This window comes from Cervus elaphus, chromosome 23, assembly GCF_910594005.1.
Source record: "Cervus elaphus chromosome 23, mCerEla1.1, whole genome shotgun sequence".
NCBI classification, from domain to species: domain Eukaryota; kingdom Metazoa; phylum Chordata; class Mammalia; order Artiodactyla; family Cervidae; genus Cervus; species Cervus elaphus.
Genome location: NC_057837.1, coordinates 23,400,741 through 23,422,341, shown reverse-complemented (window position 1 = coordinate 23,422,341; position 21,601 = coordinate 23,400,741). Strand labels below are relative to the sequence as shown.

General features: G+C 37.5%; 1 protein-coding gene across 1 annotated transcript in view; it reads right to left on the bottom strand.

The window, feature by feature from the left end:
- The window catches only part of SPAG6 (sperm associated antigen 6), a 59,796-nt gene extending 39,499 nt beyond the window's left edge, over window positions 1-20,297 (bottom strand). The window contains exons 1-4 of the mRNA XM_043883739.1: window positions 20,123-20,297; window positions 19,939-20,034; window positions 6,612-6,778; window positions 3,175-3,358 (exon numbers count right to left, since the gene is read on the bottom strand). Coding sequence (XP_043739674.1) covers window positions 3,175-3,358; window positions 6,612-6,778; window positions 19,939-20,034; window positions 20,123-20,147 — 472 coding nt within the window. The 5' untranslated portion in view covers window positions 20,148-20,297. The remainder of the gene's footprint in view (window positions 1-3,174; window positions 3,359-6,611; window positions 6,779-19,938; window positions 20,035-20,122) is intronic.
- Between the last annotated feature and the right edge of the window lie 1,304 nt (window positions 20,298-21,601).

Here is a 21,601-nt window from a genome sequence, read left to right as displayed (position 1 = left end):
AGACTGTAGCAGGATAGGAGGAGCAACAAGCAGTCTGAGCCTTCCTCAAGAAACCCAAAACAGAAAGAGGTAGTTTATTCATCTTCAAAGAGGTGTGTATTATCAACTGTGTTCAGTAACTGGTGACTCTATCGTGGAAATTTAATGAGACGATTTGCCTAGAGTTAAAAACAACACTACGACCACCATTTCTGACGGTTAGCCTCCAATTTCCTTTGGTTAGCTGTACAATGCCTTAAAATCTATATGTACAAGTATCTTTTAGAAATTGTATTTTTCAAATAAGGAAACATCAGATGATGCCCACTGACTTTACTCTTCTAGTAATTGTGTGTTTACTTTTGTTTGCTTCACGCAAAACATTTTCCTTCTATTGCCCTTAAAGGTCATTTCTTTTGTATCTCCTTTAAGGTTTATATTTCTTAAACTACCTAATCAAACAATTTACCACTAATTCCCAGAAGAAAACGCGGAATGAATCCCTTCCATCTCAATATATTCCATTTTTAGGAGATCATCAAGAAAGAAATCAGGTCATTTGAAGGTAAATCTTCTCTTTTCACTGATATTCAGGAAGTGAATTATGACTTACTGCTTCCTAGATAACAATTCCCTTTCCTTCTGAGAAATCTATTCAGTAATCCCTTCTGGGAGCTTCTGGGTCCCAAGCCCCTAATGACTGTGAAATATTGAAATTACACTGGGAATTCCATGTGGGAGCCAGATTATAGCAAGAAATTGGAATGCAATCTCTTAGACAGAGCCTATTTATAAACTATAATCATTTAGCCTCAGATTCAACAAAAGGGAGATATGGAAAGGTTATCTATGGGCACCCGCCTGACAGTATCTGCACGGTTGTCCTCAAAGTTCTTTTGCATTACCCTTTAAAATACTCATGTTATGATCTGTAAAGTCCTCTGACATTAAAAAAAAAATGACAATATACTCATGTAGTTTCCCCATGATAACCAGCTTCTAATTTAAAACCCTGCCTTAGTTTTCTCAATCAACATGTGTTAAGCAATAGTCCTAAGGTGAACCTACTTGGAAAACCAAAATTCAGATATTAAGGAAATAATTTTATTGTACCAATTCTGAATCATTCTAAGCATGACAATAGTTTTCTTTCTTGATTTATTTTTACATCATTTTATTGTCTCCAACAGTGTCATCATTTAAAAACCAAATTAAACATAATATGGGACAGCCACTTCCTGTTTCTGTTTTGAATTTCTTCTTCAATACTCTTTCAAGAAGTATGCAGTGAAACTGTATGGTACAGGGTTGACATTTGGCTTTGGAGTCAGACAGATTTAGATTCCAATTTTGGCTCAACCATTAACGCAACTTCAGGCATCCTCTACATTCCACTCTCTTCCTCTGTTTAACAGGGAGAGTAATACCTGCCCTAGTTGTATCTGCAGCCGAAATGAGATAATACCCTGATGCATACTGCACAGAGCCAGGCACATAGTAGTTACTCAATAAACAGTCATTTTACACATGCATGCACATTGAAAAATCTAGAAAATGAATTTAAAATATTCTTCATTCTATAACCCTAGTAACACAAACATGTACTCGCTTGTAACTTAAATCCACATAAGATTTTATTTTTATATCATTATGGCTCAGTTGGTAAAGAATCTGTCTGCAATACGGGAGACCTGGGTTCAATTCCTGGGGTGGGAAGATCCCCTGGAGAAGGGAAAGGCTAGCCACTCCAGTATCCTGGCCTGGAGAATTCCATTGACTGTATAGTTCATGGGGTCGCAAAGAGTGGGACACAACTGAGTGACTTTCACACATACACATAATTGTAATATATAATTTTCTAATTTCTCACATTACAATCACTTTTTCATGTTATCATGCAGGATTCATAACTACTGAATGAGACTCCATCAAGTAAACTTCTATAATTTAACCCCTAAATTTCTACCAAATATTTGAGGGGTTTTCATGTTACAAATAACACTACAGTAACATTTGCATAAATGCAGCTTCTTCATTCTGTGGGATTCTATCCTTAGGATGAATTCTCAAAGCAGGCTTTCTACAGTAACCATAAACTCTTTTATGGCTTAGATTTGCATGGTTTTCTACAAGTTCATATAATTTCTAGTGCCTTCGTCAATAGAAACATCATCATGCCTTCTCAAATCTTCAGTTTTAATAATATTAAATGTATTGAATATTTACCACGTACTGGCCTATCTCATCAATCTCACAACAAATGTGGAAGTAGTACAACCTTTCTTACAGATGAGGAAGTTAAGTTTCAGACAGTTTAAAAGCCATGTCCAAGGTCACACAGCAACTAAAGACTGGAACTTGGACTCAAACTCAGATTCTAGCTAAGGCCATAGTGCTCTTAACCACTTGGTTTTTTTTCTGCTTTACTTCCACTGATGTTTTATTATGCAGTTCTTTGATTACTAGCAAAGTTTTCACTTTTACATGTTTCAAACTGTTATTCTCTTACTGTGTTATTTGCATATTATTTAGCAACTTCTGTAAAGTGGTGGGAGCAATTTTGTTCACTGTATATTTTTTACCAATCAAGTGTATTGGCACAACCTTCACACAAGAGGCCCAGGTCCCTTGTTGATGGCCTTACTGAACTCAATTCATAAGAACAGGTATTCCAAAAAAAAGAAAAGGTATTCCTTCTCTTTCTTCTTCTTCCTGCCAATTTTGGGCTGAATACAAATATATTCTAGAAAGCTACCATGCCCACATCTTTTCAACATTATTCACTCATACAACATGGCTCTTGGTTACCTTGGAACACCCTACCATAAGTGAGAGTGAAGACCCAATGTCCCCTGGGGAGTAACAAGCTCTAATAATTTTGTAACAGAACCAATTTACCAAGGTCTTTGAATCAATCAATATCTCATTCTCCCCATGTCCCCCCGCTTCCCACTCTGTCTTCAAATGTCTCTTTTGCTAACTAAGATAAAGACTGACATGTACAGGGTTTTTTTTGTTTGTTTGTTTTTTTATGAATTTGTGATTTAAACAATTTGGCCTTCATTCAAAACTTATCTCCCATAATGTATAGACACATCATTAAGACCTCATATCTATGGTTTACTAGTAAGCAAAACCAGGTTTACCTTACTAATGTAAACTTTAATAATCCTGTTTTATAATAAGGGCCATTACCTGCATTATGTCTTGCAATATAGCCAAGTGCCCAGGCTGCAGCCTCTTTGACTCCAGGGTCAAAATCTTCCAAGCAAATCACCAGTGTGTCCAGTGCTCCACAATCAACTATTGCCTGAGCTAGTTGGGGAGAATGTTTACCAACTGCTCGTAACACAAAGGCAGCTGCTTTCTTGTAAAAACGCTACAAGGATAAACAGACAAAACTCAGTGTGAATCAAGCTAAAAGTTAAAACTGACCAAAACAAAAACATAAAAAATGACACTGATATTAAAAAAAAAAAAAAAAAAAAAGCTCAGCAGTTTTTAAATACAAAAGATGAAAAACATCCTGCAAAGTCATTTTGATTTTTTGAGCTTCCCCATTGCTTTTGTTCAGTAACTGAACTGAAACGGTGGACATCTTTAATTTCATTTCAAATGTTTTACTCTGAAACATGCATTTGGAAACTGCATAAAATAAAATGTAAGCATTCTATTTCCTACAGATTCATAAAATAATGGGAGTTTATGTTTGTGCATTACAGTGAAAGGTATTGTTTGTCCTGTGGGAACGCCTAGATTGTTAGCACGTGCAACTAAACTGTCACCTGACAAATTCATTTCCTTTACTTGCCCTCAGTCTCTAAGCATGACCTCAACTAACCTTTCTGGTGTCCCGTGTTATCCTGAAATAACAACTATGCTCTGAGGTGTACTTAGCAATCATCAGATAAAGTTTCTATTTCTTCACAGTGTAAACGAAAAAAGCAACTAGGTGACTACCACAACTGTTTTGAAAGCATTCTATTTACATAGGCTAAAATATTAAAAATCAATAAATATGAGAGAGAAAATACAAAAGGTATATTTTAACAGATTATATCTTAAAAATTAGGATATGTTGAAAAGATAAGGAATATACTGTTAGTAATGTTTTTATTTGATATATTTCTTTAGTTTCTTAAGTGTCAACATATATAGACATTAAAATATTTATTATAAAAAAATTAAAAATTTGTTATAAAGTCTAATTTTACAAGTCCATAACGAAATACCTACTAAATCATTACAAAAATTAGAATAGAGTTTTAACATAGCTTTCCATAGATTATTTTCTCATGATTGTGGAAAAATAATAGTGATACATTTCTTGTCATTACCGTAAGCTGATTTGAATGTATATTGCAGAATTTTCAAATTCACACTTTACTGAACACCAACAGTTAGTATTAACTACAGTGCCTAGAATTCACACTTTCCTGTTTCACTCCCCCTTCCTCTTAAGTTCTGCTTCTCCAAATCCATAACTCTCTTCTCTCCTGGAATGCCTCACCAAAAGAACTGCCAGAAAAGAAAAGAAGAGAAAGAAGAAAGGATGGAAGGGAGGAACGAAAGAAAACCTGGAAGGAAAAGGGAGGGAAAACCAAACCAGAGGACTTCATATGCCCAGAGAAGAGATTAAATCTCATGTGAGAAATGGGTTAAAGGCCTGGAAGGGGAGGGAGACAGAAGCCTGTGAAGATGCTTCCCATTCTCACTTTCTCCTCACATGTGCCCTGTTGCTTTAACTAATGGGCACTCATTCACACTTAGAAAACCTTAGAGAACCTTCTATGTGAGATATCAAACACAGACCTTGCCCTCAGAGAAGGAGCTAAGAGTCCAAGCATTTGATGATAGAAAGAACACCTACAAGAAAAATACAATTTTTGTAACTCCTCCTAGAGATAAAAGTCATTAACAATTCACTCTCCAATTTTTAAAAAAAGAAAAAAAAAGGCACATTTTAAAGCAATTAGAATTTTATTTCATTTTGTAAAAAAAAAAAAAAAAAACGGCCCTTTTAAAGTGTACAATTCAGTGACATTTAGTGCATTCAGTGTTGTGCAACCATACCTATCAAGTTTCAGAATATTTTCATTACTCCAACAAGAAATCCCCTACATTAAGTAGCCACTTCTCACTCCCCTCTTCCCCCAGCTCCTGGCAATCATTAATCTGTGTCCATCTCTATGAATTTGCATTTTCTGGATACTTCATATAAACGGAATCATACACTATGTAGCGTTGTTTGGCTTCTTCCTCTTAATATAGCTTTTTCAAGGTTCATCCATGTTGTAGAATGCACCAGTACTTCACCCCTTTTTATGACTGATAATACTCCATTGTATGGATATGTAACATTTACTTTATCTAGTCATTCTTTTGGCTATTGCAAATAATGCTGCTATGAACATTTGTGTTCAAGTTTTGCTTGAACACCTGTTTTCAATTTCTTTGAAAATATAACCAGGAGTAGAACTGCTGGGTCATATAGTAATTATGTTTAACTTACTGAGGAACTGCCAAATTGTTTTCCATAGCAGCTGTGCCACTGTACACAACTTCTCCACATCTTCAATAACACTTGCTGTTTTCCTTTTTTTTCTTTCTTTTATTTGTTATGGCCATCCTGGTAGGTACAATGCTGGCCTTTCACAGTTTTGATTTTCATCTCCTAGTGACTAATGCCATTGAGTACTTTTTCATCTTCGCTCTTAGTACATTTTCTTTGGATAAATGTCTGTGGGAGTCTTTTGCCCATTTTTTAATTGAATTGTCTGTCCTCTGGTTATACATGTGTAAGAAAGATAATTTAATCTTAAAGACATGTCAAGAAAGATATATCCCTAGGTTATGATAAATCAGTAGGATGGAACAAACAGGCAAAGACCCTACCTAAAGGAAGATCCTTAACTATTGTTAGGAACATAAAGGGAACCAGACAGGATGGGGAAAAAATGGAAGCACTCTTAGATGACCCTTAGAAGGCCTGACATGCTTGCATACTTGGCAAAAAATGCTTTGTCAAACCTTCCCTTACATGCATTCTCCTTGCTTTCAAATACTTCTCTTCCCCCTTGCTTCAAAGCTCTCTCTTCCATTGCCCATTAACTAGATTCAGACGGTAAAGAATCTGCCTGCAATCCAGGAGACCTGGTTTCGATCCCTGGGTCGGGAAGATCCCCAAGAGGAGGAAATGGCAACCCACTCCAGTATTCTTGCCTAGAGAATCCCATGGACAGAGAAGCCTGGCAGGCTATAGTCCATGAGGTCACAAAGAGTTGGACTGAGCGAATAACACAACACTACTGTATGTAACTTATTTGCCCAGGGTGCCATACATCTTTCAAAGACTGATCCTATAACTTGAATAAGGCCATATATAGAAGCACTGCCGTGTGTATAATTCCATTAAAAACTTTAATATGTTTTCTCCTATAACAACAGTAATGCAGAAAATCTATTAGCCTCAAAGTAAAATACCCTAAAGGTATTATTATGTGTAGTTCAAAGAATTGAAGGTTGTATTAATATCCTAATAATTCTATGCTTGCACACTTGCAATTGTACCCAAACTATCAATTTTTTTAAAATCCAAAACAAAAATCATATAACTTTTAAAAAATTCTTACATTCTGTTCTGCTAGTGAATAAACAAGCTGTGGAAGAATGTCACCCTTCACGACTGCTTCTGCCAGGTCATCATTATAATTAGCCAGTCTCCCCAGAGCCAAGGCAGCAGTCTGCTGAATTGTTGGGACCACATCCAGAAGAAGAGGCCTCAGCAAAGCCATTACGCCTATGTTACAAGAAATAAGAAATCAGCAAATTTTAAATTAAAAAGCAAACATACCATTCAGCATAGATGCAGATAGGAAAATGCAAAGGGAAATATCATTAAAAACAAACAAACAAAAACCATCCACTAAAAACTAATACAATATTAAGCAGCAGCCAACTGGACAAGGCATAGAATAATATAACCTGCAATTATCAAAGCAGCAGCCTAGCAAGGAACTAAGAACGGCTTTGGAGAACCAGAGTTTAAATCCCTGATTTGGCAAACTCTAGCTGTGTGATGTCACGAGGAATGCAGAGAGGCTGTAATGCACACAGTAGAAAGCCCACCTAGCAGGGTTATGGGGGTGGGGGTGGGAAGGAAGGTACTGAGGAGCTGTGCTCCCCCCCTTAACCCCACGTGCCCCCACCCCCCCAACAGTCTTTGCAAACCCTATCTCTTTCAGGGCTCAGTTCACTTCTTTCCTCTCAAGTCTTCTGGTGGTTTTTTCTCTCTGATCCCAACCGACTTAGCGTCTATTACAGAAATTTTATGAGGATCTATTTCAGGGCCAGGTGAGTTAGAAGGGCCATTGGACTAGGGCTTCCCATTCATAAAGGGCTGTAAATTCAGATTTCTGACACTGTCTCTGAATAAATAAATTCTTTAAGATAAGGAAGTATGTCACATTACTAGCTCTCATTAATATTCATTCTAGGGTTGAATATAGTAGGAATACCATGATCACAGCACAATAATAAAAGTAGCTTATTTATTATTTTGTGTTTAAAAACTTCTTTTCTATATCAATTTACTGAATTCTCATAAAAAATCTATGAAGTAGGTCCTATTATCATATCTGTTTTACAGATGTGGACATGAAGGCTGAGAAAAATTAGGGAAATTACACAGCTAAAATGCAGGAGCAAGGTTAGAAATTCAGACATTCTTTATTCATACTTACTAAATAATACGTAAAACTGGATGGAAATAATACGGAAAATTGAGGAGGTGGGGTAAACTATTTCATTTGGATCATTTTAATCAATATTCCAACTCGACATTAACTCTGCTGTGCTATGTGCTCAGTTGTGTCCAACTCTTTGTGACCCCATGGACTGTAGACCTCCAGGTTCCTCGGTCCATGGAATTTTCCAGGCAAGAATACCAGAATGGGTTGCCATTTCCTACTCCAGGGGATCTTCTTTAGAATGGGCAGGCAGATTCTTTACCACTGTGCTATCTTGGAAGCAACCCCTTAATAAAGGTGTTTTAGTATAATACTACAAAAAAAGGTGATGACAGAGTTCAAACTAGAACAAAGTGCCCCTTGACTTTTAAATGTAATTTACAGTGGGCTGTTCAACTTGCATGTTATGACATCTTTTGTTAAAAAATACCCCTGTGACTTATAAAAGCAGATACATATTACCAATATTCTTTTGTAATGTTATATCCAGAAACACGTGAAATAGAAATAAAAGGAAAACACAACATTTAGAATTAGACCAAAATAAGATAAACAGTACTATCAAATAACATAAACAGAGGATAAGGATGCTTATCATAGAAACATTTAATGATGTGACCTGTGGCTTTTCTCAGTTCCCAGTTTTCTTCAGTGATCCTTTTTCTGTCTAATTTGACTTGGTTAGATCCTTTTACAGAAGGTTACTATTGCAAGTTTGCATCCTGCTCAGGCTGGTTAACTTTGCAGGCACACAGCCCCCCTTTCTCAGGCCTGGGCCACAGCTCACGTTAAACAATTCAGCACATCCATGTGCATAAGCGTTGCTTACATTATTCTCTACACTTTCTATAGAGATAATTTCTGAAGTATCTCACAACAAACAGTTCAATGTGCAAAATAAGGTATTAGAATGACTACCAAATATTAACATGGTTCCTTTTAGAAAGCTGGATCTAAAACCAACCATTTGTTGATCTCTTCTTTGTGGTTGCTTATTACTTGATTTAAGTTTTTTAATAGTGGTAAAATATATATAACATTTTAAGCATTTTCTGGTGTACAAATCAGTGGCATGCAACACATTTATAATGGTGTGTAATCATCACCAGTATCTAGGAACCGTTAAACCACTTTCCACTACACTGAAGCTACATCACTTTAAACTCCCACCAGCAAAGTACAAGGGTTTAAATTTCTCCCCATCCTCACCAATGCTTGCATTTTATTTTTTTTAGAATAACCCAACCTAGTAGGTATGAAGTGGTATCTCCTTGTGGATTCATTTTTATTTCCCTCTCACTAATGATGGTGAATGTATTTATTGAACATTTGTGCATCTTCTTTATTGAAATGCCTATTTAAGTCCTTTGCCCATTTTTTAATTGAGTTGGGGTTTTTTGTTGTTTTGTTCTTGAGTATAACTTGATTTTTTTATAATGAACATGTACCATTTTAAGTAAAACAGGTCAATACTCTAAAAAAGAAAAGCTAAATTTCGTAAGATATATTTAAAGTTTCATAATAAATACATTAATGAGACAAAAAATATAAAATGAAAATATGCTTAGAATAGTTTTAAAAGAATCATAAACTTGTTTTATGTTATTTTTTCCTGATGATTCTGGTATTCCCTTTTTTCCTAACTTGATAGAACTGTCTTTTGAAATATAAATAGAAAATTAATCCATACTGAGTTATTAACCTAAAATTTTTAATTAAATCTCAAAAACTCTGAAAGTTCTATTATAAAGTTCTATTAGAACTTTCATAAAAAGTATTGGGAGAAATTATAGAATAGCCTCAATCAACCTTTCCCTTATTTCCTTTTAATACAACGTATACCTATCACTTGAATTTTGCAGGCCAATTGCATATATAAGCCAGAGGAAAAAAGGTCAAACATTTCTAAAGACAAAATTTTATTCTCATATTATATGTGTATAATTTATACACCGAACTTTATCAAAATTTTATCAAATTCATGTTATGAATTTGAAGAATGAATTCATCTATCTGAGTTTACACTTCTTATGCTTCCCAGGTAGCTCAGCTGGGAAAGAATCCGTCTGCAATGCATGAGATCCCAGTTCAATCCCTGGATTGGGAAGATCCCCTGTAGGAGGGCATGGCAACCCACTCCTGTATTCTTGCCTGGAGAATCCCCATGGACAGAGAAGCCTGGTGGGCTACAGTCCATGGGGTCACAAAGAGTTGGACACGACTGAGCGACTAAGCACAATAAGCACAATTACATTATTATTTATTATTAGCTACTATATTTAGCTAGCATACCACAAGTCTCCCAGTGCTGGCTATCTTCAGTTTCCCGTTTTAGCAATAAGATGTTCTACCCCCAAAAATATATTTCACTTGTCCACATATTCAAAGGAATTTTGCTGATTTATATATTTTCTCCTCCCTTTTTCTACTTCATTTGGCCCAGCAAATATCAGGTCAATAAAATGACACACAATTCTTTTCGCTTCTACTCCTATATTCAGTATCAAAGTTAGGCTTTCATACAGATGCTCTGTCATATGCCCTTGTTCAGACAATGAGAATTTTGAAAACTTTGTAAAAGCTAAAGTTTCCATTTAAAATATCTGAATAAGGTCATTTTTACTAGAGAAAATATTGCCCCAAATTTCTAGTCTTTGAATTGCCTCTTAGTGCTTCATATTCTTCAGTTCCCAGGAACATGTTTTTATCTCCTACACAGGCTAAGCATGTTTTGTTACTTTAATTTCAGGTTTGTCCTAAAAATACAGATAATGCTGCAAGAGGAACTGAGGAAAGAAGGAAGGGAGGGAGGGAGGGAGGGGAGGAGGAAGGAGAGGAGCATATATAACATAAAAAAAATTTCCTTACCTGTCTGTCCATTAGGAATCCATGGTGATTGATCCTTGGTGAGTGAATGCATGAAAATATAGAGTCCATAGGTTACAGCAGTCTGAATAACTGCTATAATATCTAATAAGACAAGGTCCTCAGTGAGCAGCTAATGAACTCACTGGGGTCTCCACTGAAGGAACCAACAAGTACTACCTAATATTGTATCTAATAGTAAAAGTAATTCACATATTATACTCTGATATCTATAAGACAGTTTTGTCTTCCCTATATAAATTCATTAAATGGTGTGAAAATGTTTATGAAATTTAACCTATAGGCTAAATCTTTACAATCTTCCCCACCCCCAACTTTATAGCTTTGAGTTTCTTTTCTGTGTTAGTTGTTTCAGTGCCATACTGGAGGCACTGCTTCTATTAATAATATTTACATTGTTATCTAGTTTTACAAAAATAAAAACCTCATGGATCCTGCCCACAATTATTCATTCAAAAAATAGATCAAGGCTTACCAAGTGGCAAGAAATAGGGACCTCACACATGAGTAAAGGCAGCTCATGCTCTCAAAAAAGTATTGGAAGAAATTATAGAATAGCCTCAATCAACCTTTCCCTTAATTCCTTTTAATACAACATAGGCCTATCACTTGCATTTTGCAGGCCAATTGCATATATAAGCCAGGGGGGAAAAGGTCAAACATTTATAAAGACAAAAAAATAACTCAGTCTCATATTACATGTGTATAATTTCTATACATATTACTTCAATTTGAGGTGCTTTATAAAGATATTTAACATCTCAACTTTTTTCTACTGAAAGCAAGTCTCTGCAAATCAGGCCTCTGGGTTCACTGAAGTCACAGTAAAGATTTCTGGCTGCCCTGGTGACTTCTCTTCTTTGTTTTCTCTTTTTTAAATTGTAGTAAAATACACCTAACATTAAATTGACCATTTTAACCACTTTAAGTGCACAATTCAGTGACATTAAGTACAGTTATAATGTTACACCACCATCACCACTATCATTTCCAGAACCTACTCATCATTCCTAACAGATACTGTATACCAATTAAACCATAACTCCCCATATCCACCACTCTCAGCCTGCAGTAGTTTCTACTCTATTTTCTGTATCCATGAATTTGCCTATTTTAGATACTTCATATAAATGGAATCATACAATATTGTCCTTTTTTGTCTGGCTTCTTTCACTTAGCAAAATATTTTTAAGGTTTGTCCATATTGTAGCACATATCAAAATTTCATTACTTTTTAAGATAGAATAATAGTGGTAAAGAATCTGCCTGCCAAAAACAAAAGAACAGAAAAAAAAAAATCTGCCTGCGTCATCAACCCAGGTTCCATCTCCGGATTAGGAAGATCCCCGAGAGAAAGAAATGGCAACCCACTCCAATATTCAGTTCAGTTCAGTCACTCAGTCGTGTCCGACTCTGCGACCCTATGAATCACAGCACTCCAGGCCTCCCTGTCCATCACCAACTCCTGGAGTTTACTCAAACCCATGTCCATCGAGTCAGTGATGCCATCCAGCCATCTCATCCTCTGTCGTCCCCTTCTCCTCCTGCCCCCAACCCCTCCCAGCATCAGGGTCTTTTCCAATGAGTCGACTCTATGCATGAGGTGGCCAAAGTATTGGAGTTTCAGCTTCAGCATCAGTCCTTCCAATGAACACCCAGGACTGATCTCCTTTAGGATGGACTGGTTGGATCTCATTGCAGTCCAAGGGACTCTCAAGAGTAATTCTGTGCTCGGCTTTCTTCACAGTCCAACTCTCGCATCCATACATGACCACTGGAAAAACCATAGCCTTGACTAGACAGACCTTTGTTGGCAAAGTAATGTCTCTGCTTTTTAATATGCTATCTAGGTTGGTCATAACTTTCCTTCCAAGGAGCAAGCGTCTTTTAATTTCATGGCTGCAATCACCATCTGCAGTGATTTTGGAGCCCAAAAAAATAAAAGTCTGACACTGCTTCCACTATTTCCCCATCCATTTGCCATGAAGTGATGGGACCAGATGCCATGATCTTAGTTTTCTGAATGTTGGGCTTTAAAAGCCAACTTTTTCACTCTCCTCTTTCACTTTCATCAAGAGGCTTTTTAGTTCCTCTTCACTTTCTGCCATAAGGGTGGTGTTATCTGCATATCTGAGGTTATTATTGCCTTGGAAATCCCATGGATAGGAGGAGCCTGGTGGGCTACAGTCCATGGAGTTGCAAAAGAGTCAGAAACAACTTAGTGACTAAACAACAACAATATTCTATTGTATGTACATGCATTTTGTTTGTCTATTCATGTGTTAATGAACATTTGGGTTGTTTCCACCTTCAGGTTTGTGAATAACACCGCTGTAAACATTGATGTGCAGGTATCCATCTGAGTCCCTGCTTTCAATTCTTCTGAGCAAATGATGAGGCTGTTGTTTTCTCTTTTACAGATATACCTACTACACCCATCTGCCTGGAGAAGACTGGAATGTCGGGATAAGGCTAGTACAGAGAAAAGAGAAGACATTGCTAAAAGGACTGCCTGCTCCAAGAGGTTTCATGGGTAATTTCTGAAAAGGAAACTTTTAAAAGGCAATCAGTTCAAAAATCTATCTTCATATGTATACCTGTGGCTGATTCTTGTCAATGTATGGTAAAAACCACCACAATATTGTAAAGTAATTAAAATAAATAAATTAATTTTAAAAAATCTATCTTCAGATGAAATTTTTGGTTTTACTCATCCTCTGCCTACATTGTTTTGAGATAGTTCACTCTAAAAGATATGGATACAAAGATAATAATTAAGAGTGATGGAGTGGAGAGGGGGGCTGGGTGTTTTTTTTTTTAATCAGAAACATAGTTTAGGTAATAGTTGCTACAACTGAACTCTGAGCATAAATCTTGAGTTTCGTGGCAGCAAAAGAAAAAGAGAATCATTCTGTGAAATAAAAGGAAGCAGGAACAATTTTTTTCCCTGAAATCATAGGCCTAGCTTGAAACATAATATTTAAACAAATAGCAAAAGATCGATTGTATAAAAGAGTATAACTTGGGGACTTCCCTGGTAGTCTAGTCTGTCAAGATTTCACCTTCCAGTGCAGATCATGGAGGGTCGATCCCTGGCTTGGAAGCTAAGATCCCACCTGCCTCGGGGCCAAAAAACATAAAACAGAAACAATATTGTAATAAATTCAATAAAGACTTTAAAAATGGTCCATATCAAAAAAACTTTTGAAATAATATAATTTTATATTTAAAAAGTAACAGCAAAATGCACAATGTCTTCAATGATAGATTTTAAAAGTCATGGGAAAGTCTAAGTAGCTATTTTTAAACAAGCCTTCAAAAAAAGAAGAGGGAATATTATTAGACTAAATCTACAAAGACAGTTCCATGGAAAACTAATGTAATCTAGCATTCGTACACAATTAAATAGTGATTCTAACTCGACAGTGAGTGGACAGAGATCATTTCCCTTGGAGACATAGGTACACATACTCAAGCATAAATATCACTAGTTTTCACCTCAATTTTTAACAGAACTTGATTAAAAAATAAATTCTAAACTGAGCCGCACTTATAAGACCAGGGTGTATGGCAAAACCAATATTTCACTTTGAAAATTAGGTAAGTCTGACTTGTGTTCAGATGGGCCAACTACAAAGCAAGGGCAATTTTTTCCTCAAGGTACGGCCCTGGATTTCTCCTAGGACCAGTACATCTACTTAACAGAAATCCCAAAGTTTTGCTCCCTGTGAACGTGGAAGAAAAGTCCTTCACACAAAGTATGATTAAATAAAGAACAAAAGGAAGTGCTAAGTATTCGCTCACATCAATCAACCAACAAATATCAAGGGCCTCCTTCTTCACTGAGCTTTACTTCACATGTTCTCAAAAAGCCCAGGAGGGCAGGCGGTCAGTCAGAGGGCAGCTGGCCTCTCTGGGAAAGGTCTCCCGGGCACTCTTCGTGGCGGGGGTCAGTCCAACAACTCTGTCAAATACTCTCTCTTGGTTCTCAACTTCCAGGGGATTAGACACTTTCTCTGGGTGATTTGAAAGAGCCTCTGGTTTGATAAGGCTTTCCTTAGAAGTTAAGAGGAAGCCAAAAGGTCTTCTAGAACTCTGAGGCCAGTTTAAGTGCTAAATACAACTTCCATTTCCTCAAATCTCCGGGTATTTATCAATCAAAGTTAGTCTTCAGCATGTAGGCCTTCACTCAAGGTCCCACAGTGGTCCTCGAGGAGACCTCAAAAGCCATTACACACAATTACTGAACAGTCACTGGTACCCAAAGGCCTGAACAGATGACGTATTTTAAAAGTTAACCCTAAGTGGGAATTCCCTGGCAGTCCAGTGGTTAGGCCTCCACACAGTCACTGCCGACGACAGGGGTTCAGTCTCTGGTCTGGGAATTAAGCTCCCACAAGCCACGTGGCTCGGCCAAAAAAAAAAGTTAACACTGAGGTTTATTCGAAACTCCTAGAACATCTATGAATGGTTTCCTGATACCTCAGGTAACACAGGAAGAGCACAAAGTCAGCTAGCAATAGGGAAACAGGTCCTAGTCCCAGTTCGGCCACTAACTCACTTAGAGATGAGGGCAATTATCCAGATTTCTTTGAGATTTAACCACAGTGAAGATGATACCTACTCTACTCACCTGAGCTGTTATAAGAATCTAATCTAAGAGATATGAAAACACTTAGAAAAATAATTACTCCATCCTCTTTAAACATGTTGAACATCTGCTCTATGATAAGCTAAGCATTATGTTAAGCATAGAACTTAACAGTTAGTAGAGAAAGCAGAAATTAAACTATTACAATTGTGATGACTATGAAAGAGAAATGTTAGAATCAGGGAAACATAAGAGACAACTCACTGGAAGGGCTCGAGGAAGGTCTCCCTGAGGAATCAACATCTAAATAGAGCTATAAAGAATGAGTAGGAATTAACTGGGCAAAAAAATGTAGGAAAAGGTTCTAGTCAGAGGAGCAAAGGCCTTGAAAAAACACTCAAATGTAAAGTGTTTTTAGAAAACACTGAGATAACTTTTCAAAGCCATTTAATCTGTGACATTAAAATTTAACCCACACAATTTGCCATTTTAAGAACCTACTCTTTCAGGCTCATGTACTGCTTGGATTTTTTTTTTTTTTTTTTTTTCAGTCATCCAGCTTTTCCTAGGAAAACAGTGAAATTCTAGTCCTGGTTGTATTATTTTCTACTTATGTACCAATGCTTAGATATCAAAACAGGAAATGTCCACATAGGAACAATGATTTGGGACATACAATAAAACTCTGAAAAATCTTGTTTATAGGACATACTAGGTGCATACAAATTCAGAATTTTTATAGTTCCCTGGAATATTTTCCACTTAAGTATATGTAAAAAGAAAAAGTTAAAAACCTCTATCACTATCCTTAAAAAAAAAACAACTCTATCTCTATCCTTAAAAAAGAAAAACACTCCCTCTGTCATTAATAAAAAGTGCTGTAATTATCATACATTCAGAACTATAAGGCTCCTTTTATACTGGAAAAACATCAAATTTAAAGAGCATAACTCATTAAGTTTTGTTTTTTGGTTTTTTTTTTTTTCATTAAGTTTTTTGAAATTGCTTTACGAATTATTTTTTCGGTTCTAAAATCCTTTAGAAAAGTAGTTTTTGTAGGAGACTCATGCTTCATGTATCTACCAGGATGTGTTTTCAATACATCATAAATGCCAGCTACAGGCTTTTCCTTCTCATAGAAACCGAAGTGCTAGATCATTAATCTGAAGATTTTCACCCTGTGCCAGACACATGTAATTTAAAATTTTATGTCAATATGCATTACTTATTATCTTGAATTATGAACCAAATAAATTGCCTCAATTTGTAAATTCGCTTCATACAGGTGCATATTTAAAGTGTTAGGCAAACTTTTCTATTCCTACTCTTTTGAAAATATGCATAACTTTTGATTTGCCACGTTTACCATTTGGGTATAGGTTATAAGCAAAATATTACAAAGTATTATTTTAAACTTTACCCTTACTTTTCTTATATAAATAGCTGCTTCAGAAGAAGTTTATTTAATGTAGCTAAGCAGTTTAAAAATCAAGTTCTTGGGGCTTTTATTAGCTTATTTTAAAAGACCTTCTAAACAACCAAAGAGTGACCTGGCACTCCAGTATACCATAAAACATCTTTCTTATATTTTATAATTAAACAACCACTTCCAAATGCTGAAATTCTACAATTGGTACAAGTTACTATGTATTATCTCTATCACTGCAGTCAAGTGTTACTAATTATTCAAAGAGGGAAAGTATTCAAATTCATTTTTAAATACCTGTAAGATTTAAGGGCTCAGACATATAGGGTTTGAAAGTGCATAATGAGATTTTATAACAAACTTTTTAATGTTTTCATGTATGTTCTTTTGATTTAGAAAGAACAAAATCTCAAAGAGGAAAAAAATCCAGGTTACAGACACACTGTACAGTTTTTATAGTAAGTCAAACCTATTTGTCCAAATACTCTGAAGAAGGTATCTTGCAACACTGTGTTTTAAAATTACTTTGGACATAATTAATAGAGCAAATTCTCTCACTGACACATCAAAAACACAATGAAATAGATCAGAGATTTTTAAATGAAATAAAACTTCATCGATAATTTTCACCTTTAAGGTTCCTTTCATAGTCAATGGATTTAAAAATTCTTAACAAGATATTAATTTATCATGATGTCTATATGGAAACTTCTTTTCACATTATTTTGGACCCCCGATACATGTTTATTTAAACAGTTTATTAAGGGAGAAAAGTGAGAAAACAAAACTCTCCCAGGTATAAAGACTGTATATCAAAGTCAGGAATAAAATGTACTAGTATCTTATGTTACCAAAATGAATTCACTTGACTGGAAAAAAATTGATCAAAATATGTAATTTATGTACACATATTGTGGCTCATTCAGACGCATCTTAAATCCATAGTGATTTTTGAAAAGGAAACCACTTAAATGCTTAAATGACTAATAAGAGCAGTTTTCATAACAAAGCTTACAGGGTTTTTTTATATTAAAAGGATAAATCTATTGGAATCTTCATTATCTGTCTCTATTTAAAGTTATTAAAGGGGTGCTTAAGTTGAATTTAGATAACATGAAGTATGTGAAAATAAGTTCCTCAGGGGAAAGAAAAATCTTACCATTCCATCCTAGACATCCTAGACACTCCTAGAAATACTGTTTAGCCAACTGTCTGGAGATCTCAAGGTCCAGTCAAGTTGACATAAAATTAACCATCACAGGCTCTCACCAAGTGGAGATCATTTCAAACTGTTAAGCTATATTACTTTTGTATTCCATTCTTTCCTAAGTCAGACTGTAAGTGCAATAGGTGGCTATTTAAGAATGTCATATCTAAGTTACTTATACTTTGGTGATGACTTAGCCTGTTTGTATTGATTAAATTCCATAATATATTCTATAGTGTATACTTGTGGGAAGAGATAATCTGTCACTCTTACATTAAACATGATATTCTGCATCTTAGTAGTTATCTGTACAATCCATATTTCAGCTATCAAATTTTTAAAATAATGTCAATCATTTTCCCTTTTTAAGAAATTACATTTTTGTTTAGCTGTATACATACTGCCCCAAAAATCAAATATTTGTAAATAGCAAAAGTAGGACTGGAAGGAAAAAAAATTCCCTCAAAAAAGTGTGTTCAAAAAATGTAACATGCTCTAATAAAGTTAACATAGTCAGTGTATATGAAACACTGTATGTCCAGCACTGTGCTGGATACTTTGAGGGACATACGTGCGTGCACACAAGCACACATATACACATGCAGAAGAAAGGAAATGAATCCACGTGAAACAACTGTAGAACGAAAGATTATCAGCTTTGAAAATTTCAAAATGGAGAAGGGATGAGTGGGTGACCAAAGTTAGGGAAAAGAGGGAGGTAAGAGATCCTGTGGTGATAATCTCTGACTGTAATGGTGATGGATACACACAGTATAAAATTATATAGACCTAAACACACACAAACACACACTAGTACAAGGAAAACTAGGGAAAACTAAAAAAAAAAAACAACCCCAAAACCTGATGGATTGTTATCAATGCCAATATCCTGGGTCACACTACAGTTCTGAGGCAACTGAGTTCTCTGTATTATTTCTTACCACTGCATGTGAATGTACACTTACTTCAAAATTAATAGTTTTTTAAAGTGATTATAAAATACACTTTCCCTATTCTAACTACACTCCTCCACGGCCCCCCCCCCCCCATTAAAAGCATGCAATGAATAAGCACCAGAATTCCTCCCACTGACAATAGAAATTGCCACCTAGTGTACTACTAATTCCCCTCAAAGAAACTCAGAGTAGTAAACAGTGTGTCTAAAATTCTTGCCCTGGAAATATGTTCTTACTTCTCTTCTAATTCCATGTTAATTTAAATGAGTTTTAAAGATCATAACCCATAAATTGAAGGTTTCTCATGACACAGCAGCAATAAAATGCTACCTTCAGGTGGTGGTGGAATCATCCTTAATCAGAAACAGAGGATGGAGAGAGAGAGAGAAGGGACCACCATTATGTGAAAAGGTAAGGAGAAAATCACACACATAGCACACACATTCTTCCTCTGCCTGTAGAATCTACGTAAGTTCGGATCAAGACGTGGAATACGAGCATCACTAGAGATTTCTCAAGTAGGTCTCTGCCTACTTGGAATCTCTTGGGAAAATATTCAAGCATATCTTTCTTTACTCTTTCACCAAGACAAGGCGAGAAATAACGTTATCAACCGCTCTGGAATTCCTTTGGTGTGAGAAAGTCAAGTCTAAGGTGATCAAAGGCAGGGCATCCGGGAAAATGGGGCTGATTAGGGTAGATTCACGTTCACATAAAGTGACTTCCAGGCAATTTGTACGGTCTTGACTTTCAAATCTGACATTTGCCTAGTTGAGATAAAGATGGAAATAGGAATGCCTGGCCCCTCTCATACCCATCCGGAAACTTGACCCGCAAAGATCCGCAAAAGAGACCGAACACTTCTACAGCCTCCGCGGTGGACTGGAGGAACTTAGGGACGCCATCGTCCGTCCCCGCCCTGCAGCTAGCTCCCAGACAGCCCAGCCAGCGGGGGAGCGGGGAGACGGGGACTTGAGGCGAGGCCAGGGGACACTGGGCGACGAAGGGACTGGGGATATAGGGTGAGGGGCGAGGCTGAGAGGAGGGCCTGGGGCAACTAGGAATGGAGGTTTGGGGAGAGGACGGGGCTGCAGGGGAGGCAGGACCCGGGTGAGGAGCGACGCGGATGCAGGCTGAGGGCTCACCCGCGTTCTGCAGCGTCTCGATGTTCTGGGGTCTGGTCGCCAGCTCCGCCACCATCTGGACGAACTGGGTCCGGGCTTTCTGGTACTGCTCGAACACTGCGGGGAGAGGCATAGGCTGGAGGGCGCCTCGCGCGGCCCTCGGGCTCCGCCGTCCTCCCTCCCCCGTCGGGGCGCCCGGGCCTACCTTGCAGCACCTGCCTTTGACTCATGGCGCCCGCGTCTCTGCGCCCGTCACCGGCTCGTGAGTGCCGGACTCGACAGCGCCGAGCCTGCGAGTCTACGGAGCAGGCAACCACGGCTACAGCTCTGCCTCCGACGGCAGCGGCTCTCTCTGTGTACCCTCGTCTCCCGGGCAACCGACCGGAACCGGAACGCGGCCGTCTCGCGGCAACCGCAGTCCCCAGCGTGACGTCACGGCGCGGTGCCTGGGCGCCCTGCGCGGCCGGCGGTCGCAGGTGGGGAACTCCAGCTGCACCGCTCCCTGGACGCGCGGAGCTCGCCCGGCGGTCGCGGGAGCCGTGCGCCGTCGAGGGTCACACCTTGTGGGCACAGGCGTCCGCCAGGAGGTCAGAGAACTTCACAAACCGAACCCAAACTTGACTGCAGCGGGGCGAGAGGGAGCCCCATGCGCCAAGGGAACTCGATCCTAGTGCGGCGAGACAAGCACACTGCCGCGATGGCGTCGCTTGGGCTTCGACAGTCGAGAGAAATCTCACATATGACGCTGTGTTATCTGATAAATACATTACTGTCAGTGCTGCCTTCAAGTCAAATATTTTCCCCTTTAGTCCAGCTTTTATATACTGGGCATTTCAGGTTTGAGGATTCTTAGAGGGTCAGGATACCTAGGTTCATACACCTAATTATAATGTATTGAAAGCATTTAATTAGCAGTCCTAAAGATTCAATGAGAAAAGCAGACAAGGAAACAATATAAACGTCCTATCTTCCGTGACTTTTCCAAATTACGACCAATTTTGCTGCTTCCTCATTTTTATGAGATTTTAAAAAACATTTTGTCTTTTAAATGTAGACTTCATTTGTTGCTGAAGGACGTTTCCAAAAGAAAAGGAGAGAGAATCTTTACCTGGAAAGTCTTGATTCAAACTATCATAATCAGACTTCTCTAGCTGACATAACTTTCTTACCCAGTTTCGTTTAACAAAAGTTAGGTAGTCTATCACTGGTTTCTAGTAGGTCTGAAAACTATACCAAATGTTTCAGTGACAGGTGTCAACTTTAAATGTTCCTCCATCAGAAACTACAATTTCGCCAGATGTCAAGGGGATAGTCACAGCTGCTGCTGAGTAGTGCCAAGACAGGAAACCTCTTGATGTCTCTTCTTTAATAGAAGGAAACATGCAAATTTAGCTGGTTCTCATATTTGGGATAAGTCCTATATAATAATCTTTGAAATCTCACTCTGACTTGAGCTCTCTGATGAAGTCTTGGTATTTTCTGAAGCCCCAAATAGTTGTGGAATGGACCAGCAATCAGAAGAAGAAGAATAAGTATGTTCATTGGGATTCCTGCTACCCCCAGAACAGGTGCATGTCTTTTGCTTCGAAGTTCTGAAGCCAGTAATACCCACAATCCCTTTACTTAACCCTAAGACATAAAGTCTAACAGTGATTCCCATATTTCCCTAAGGAAACAGGTGTTT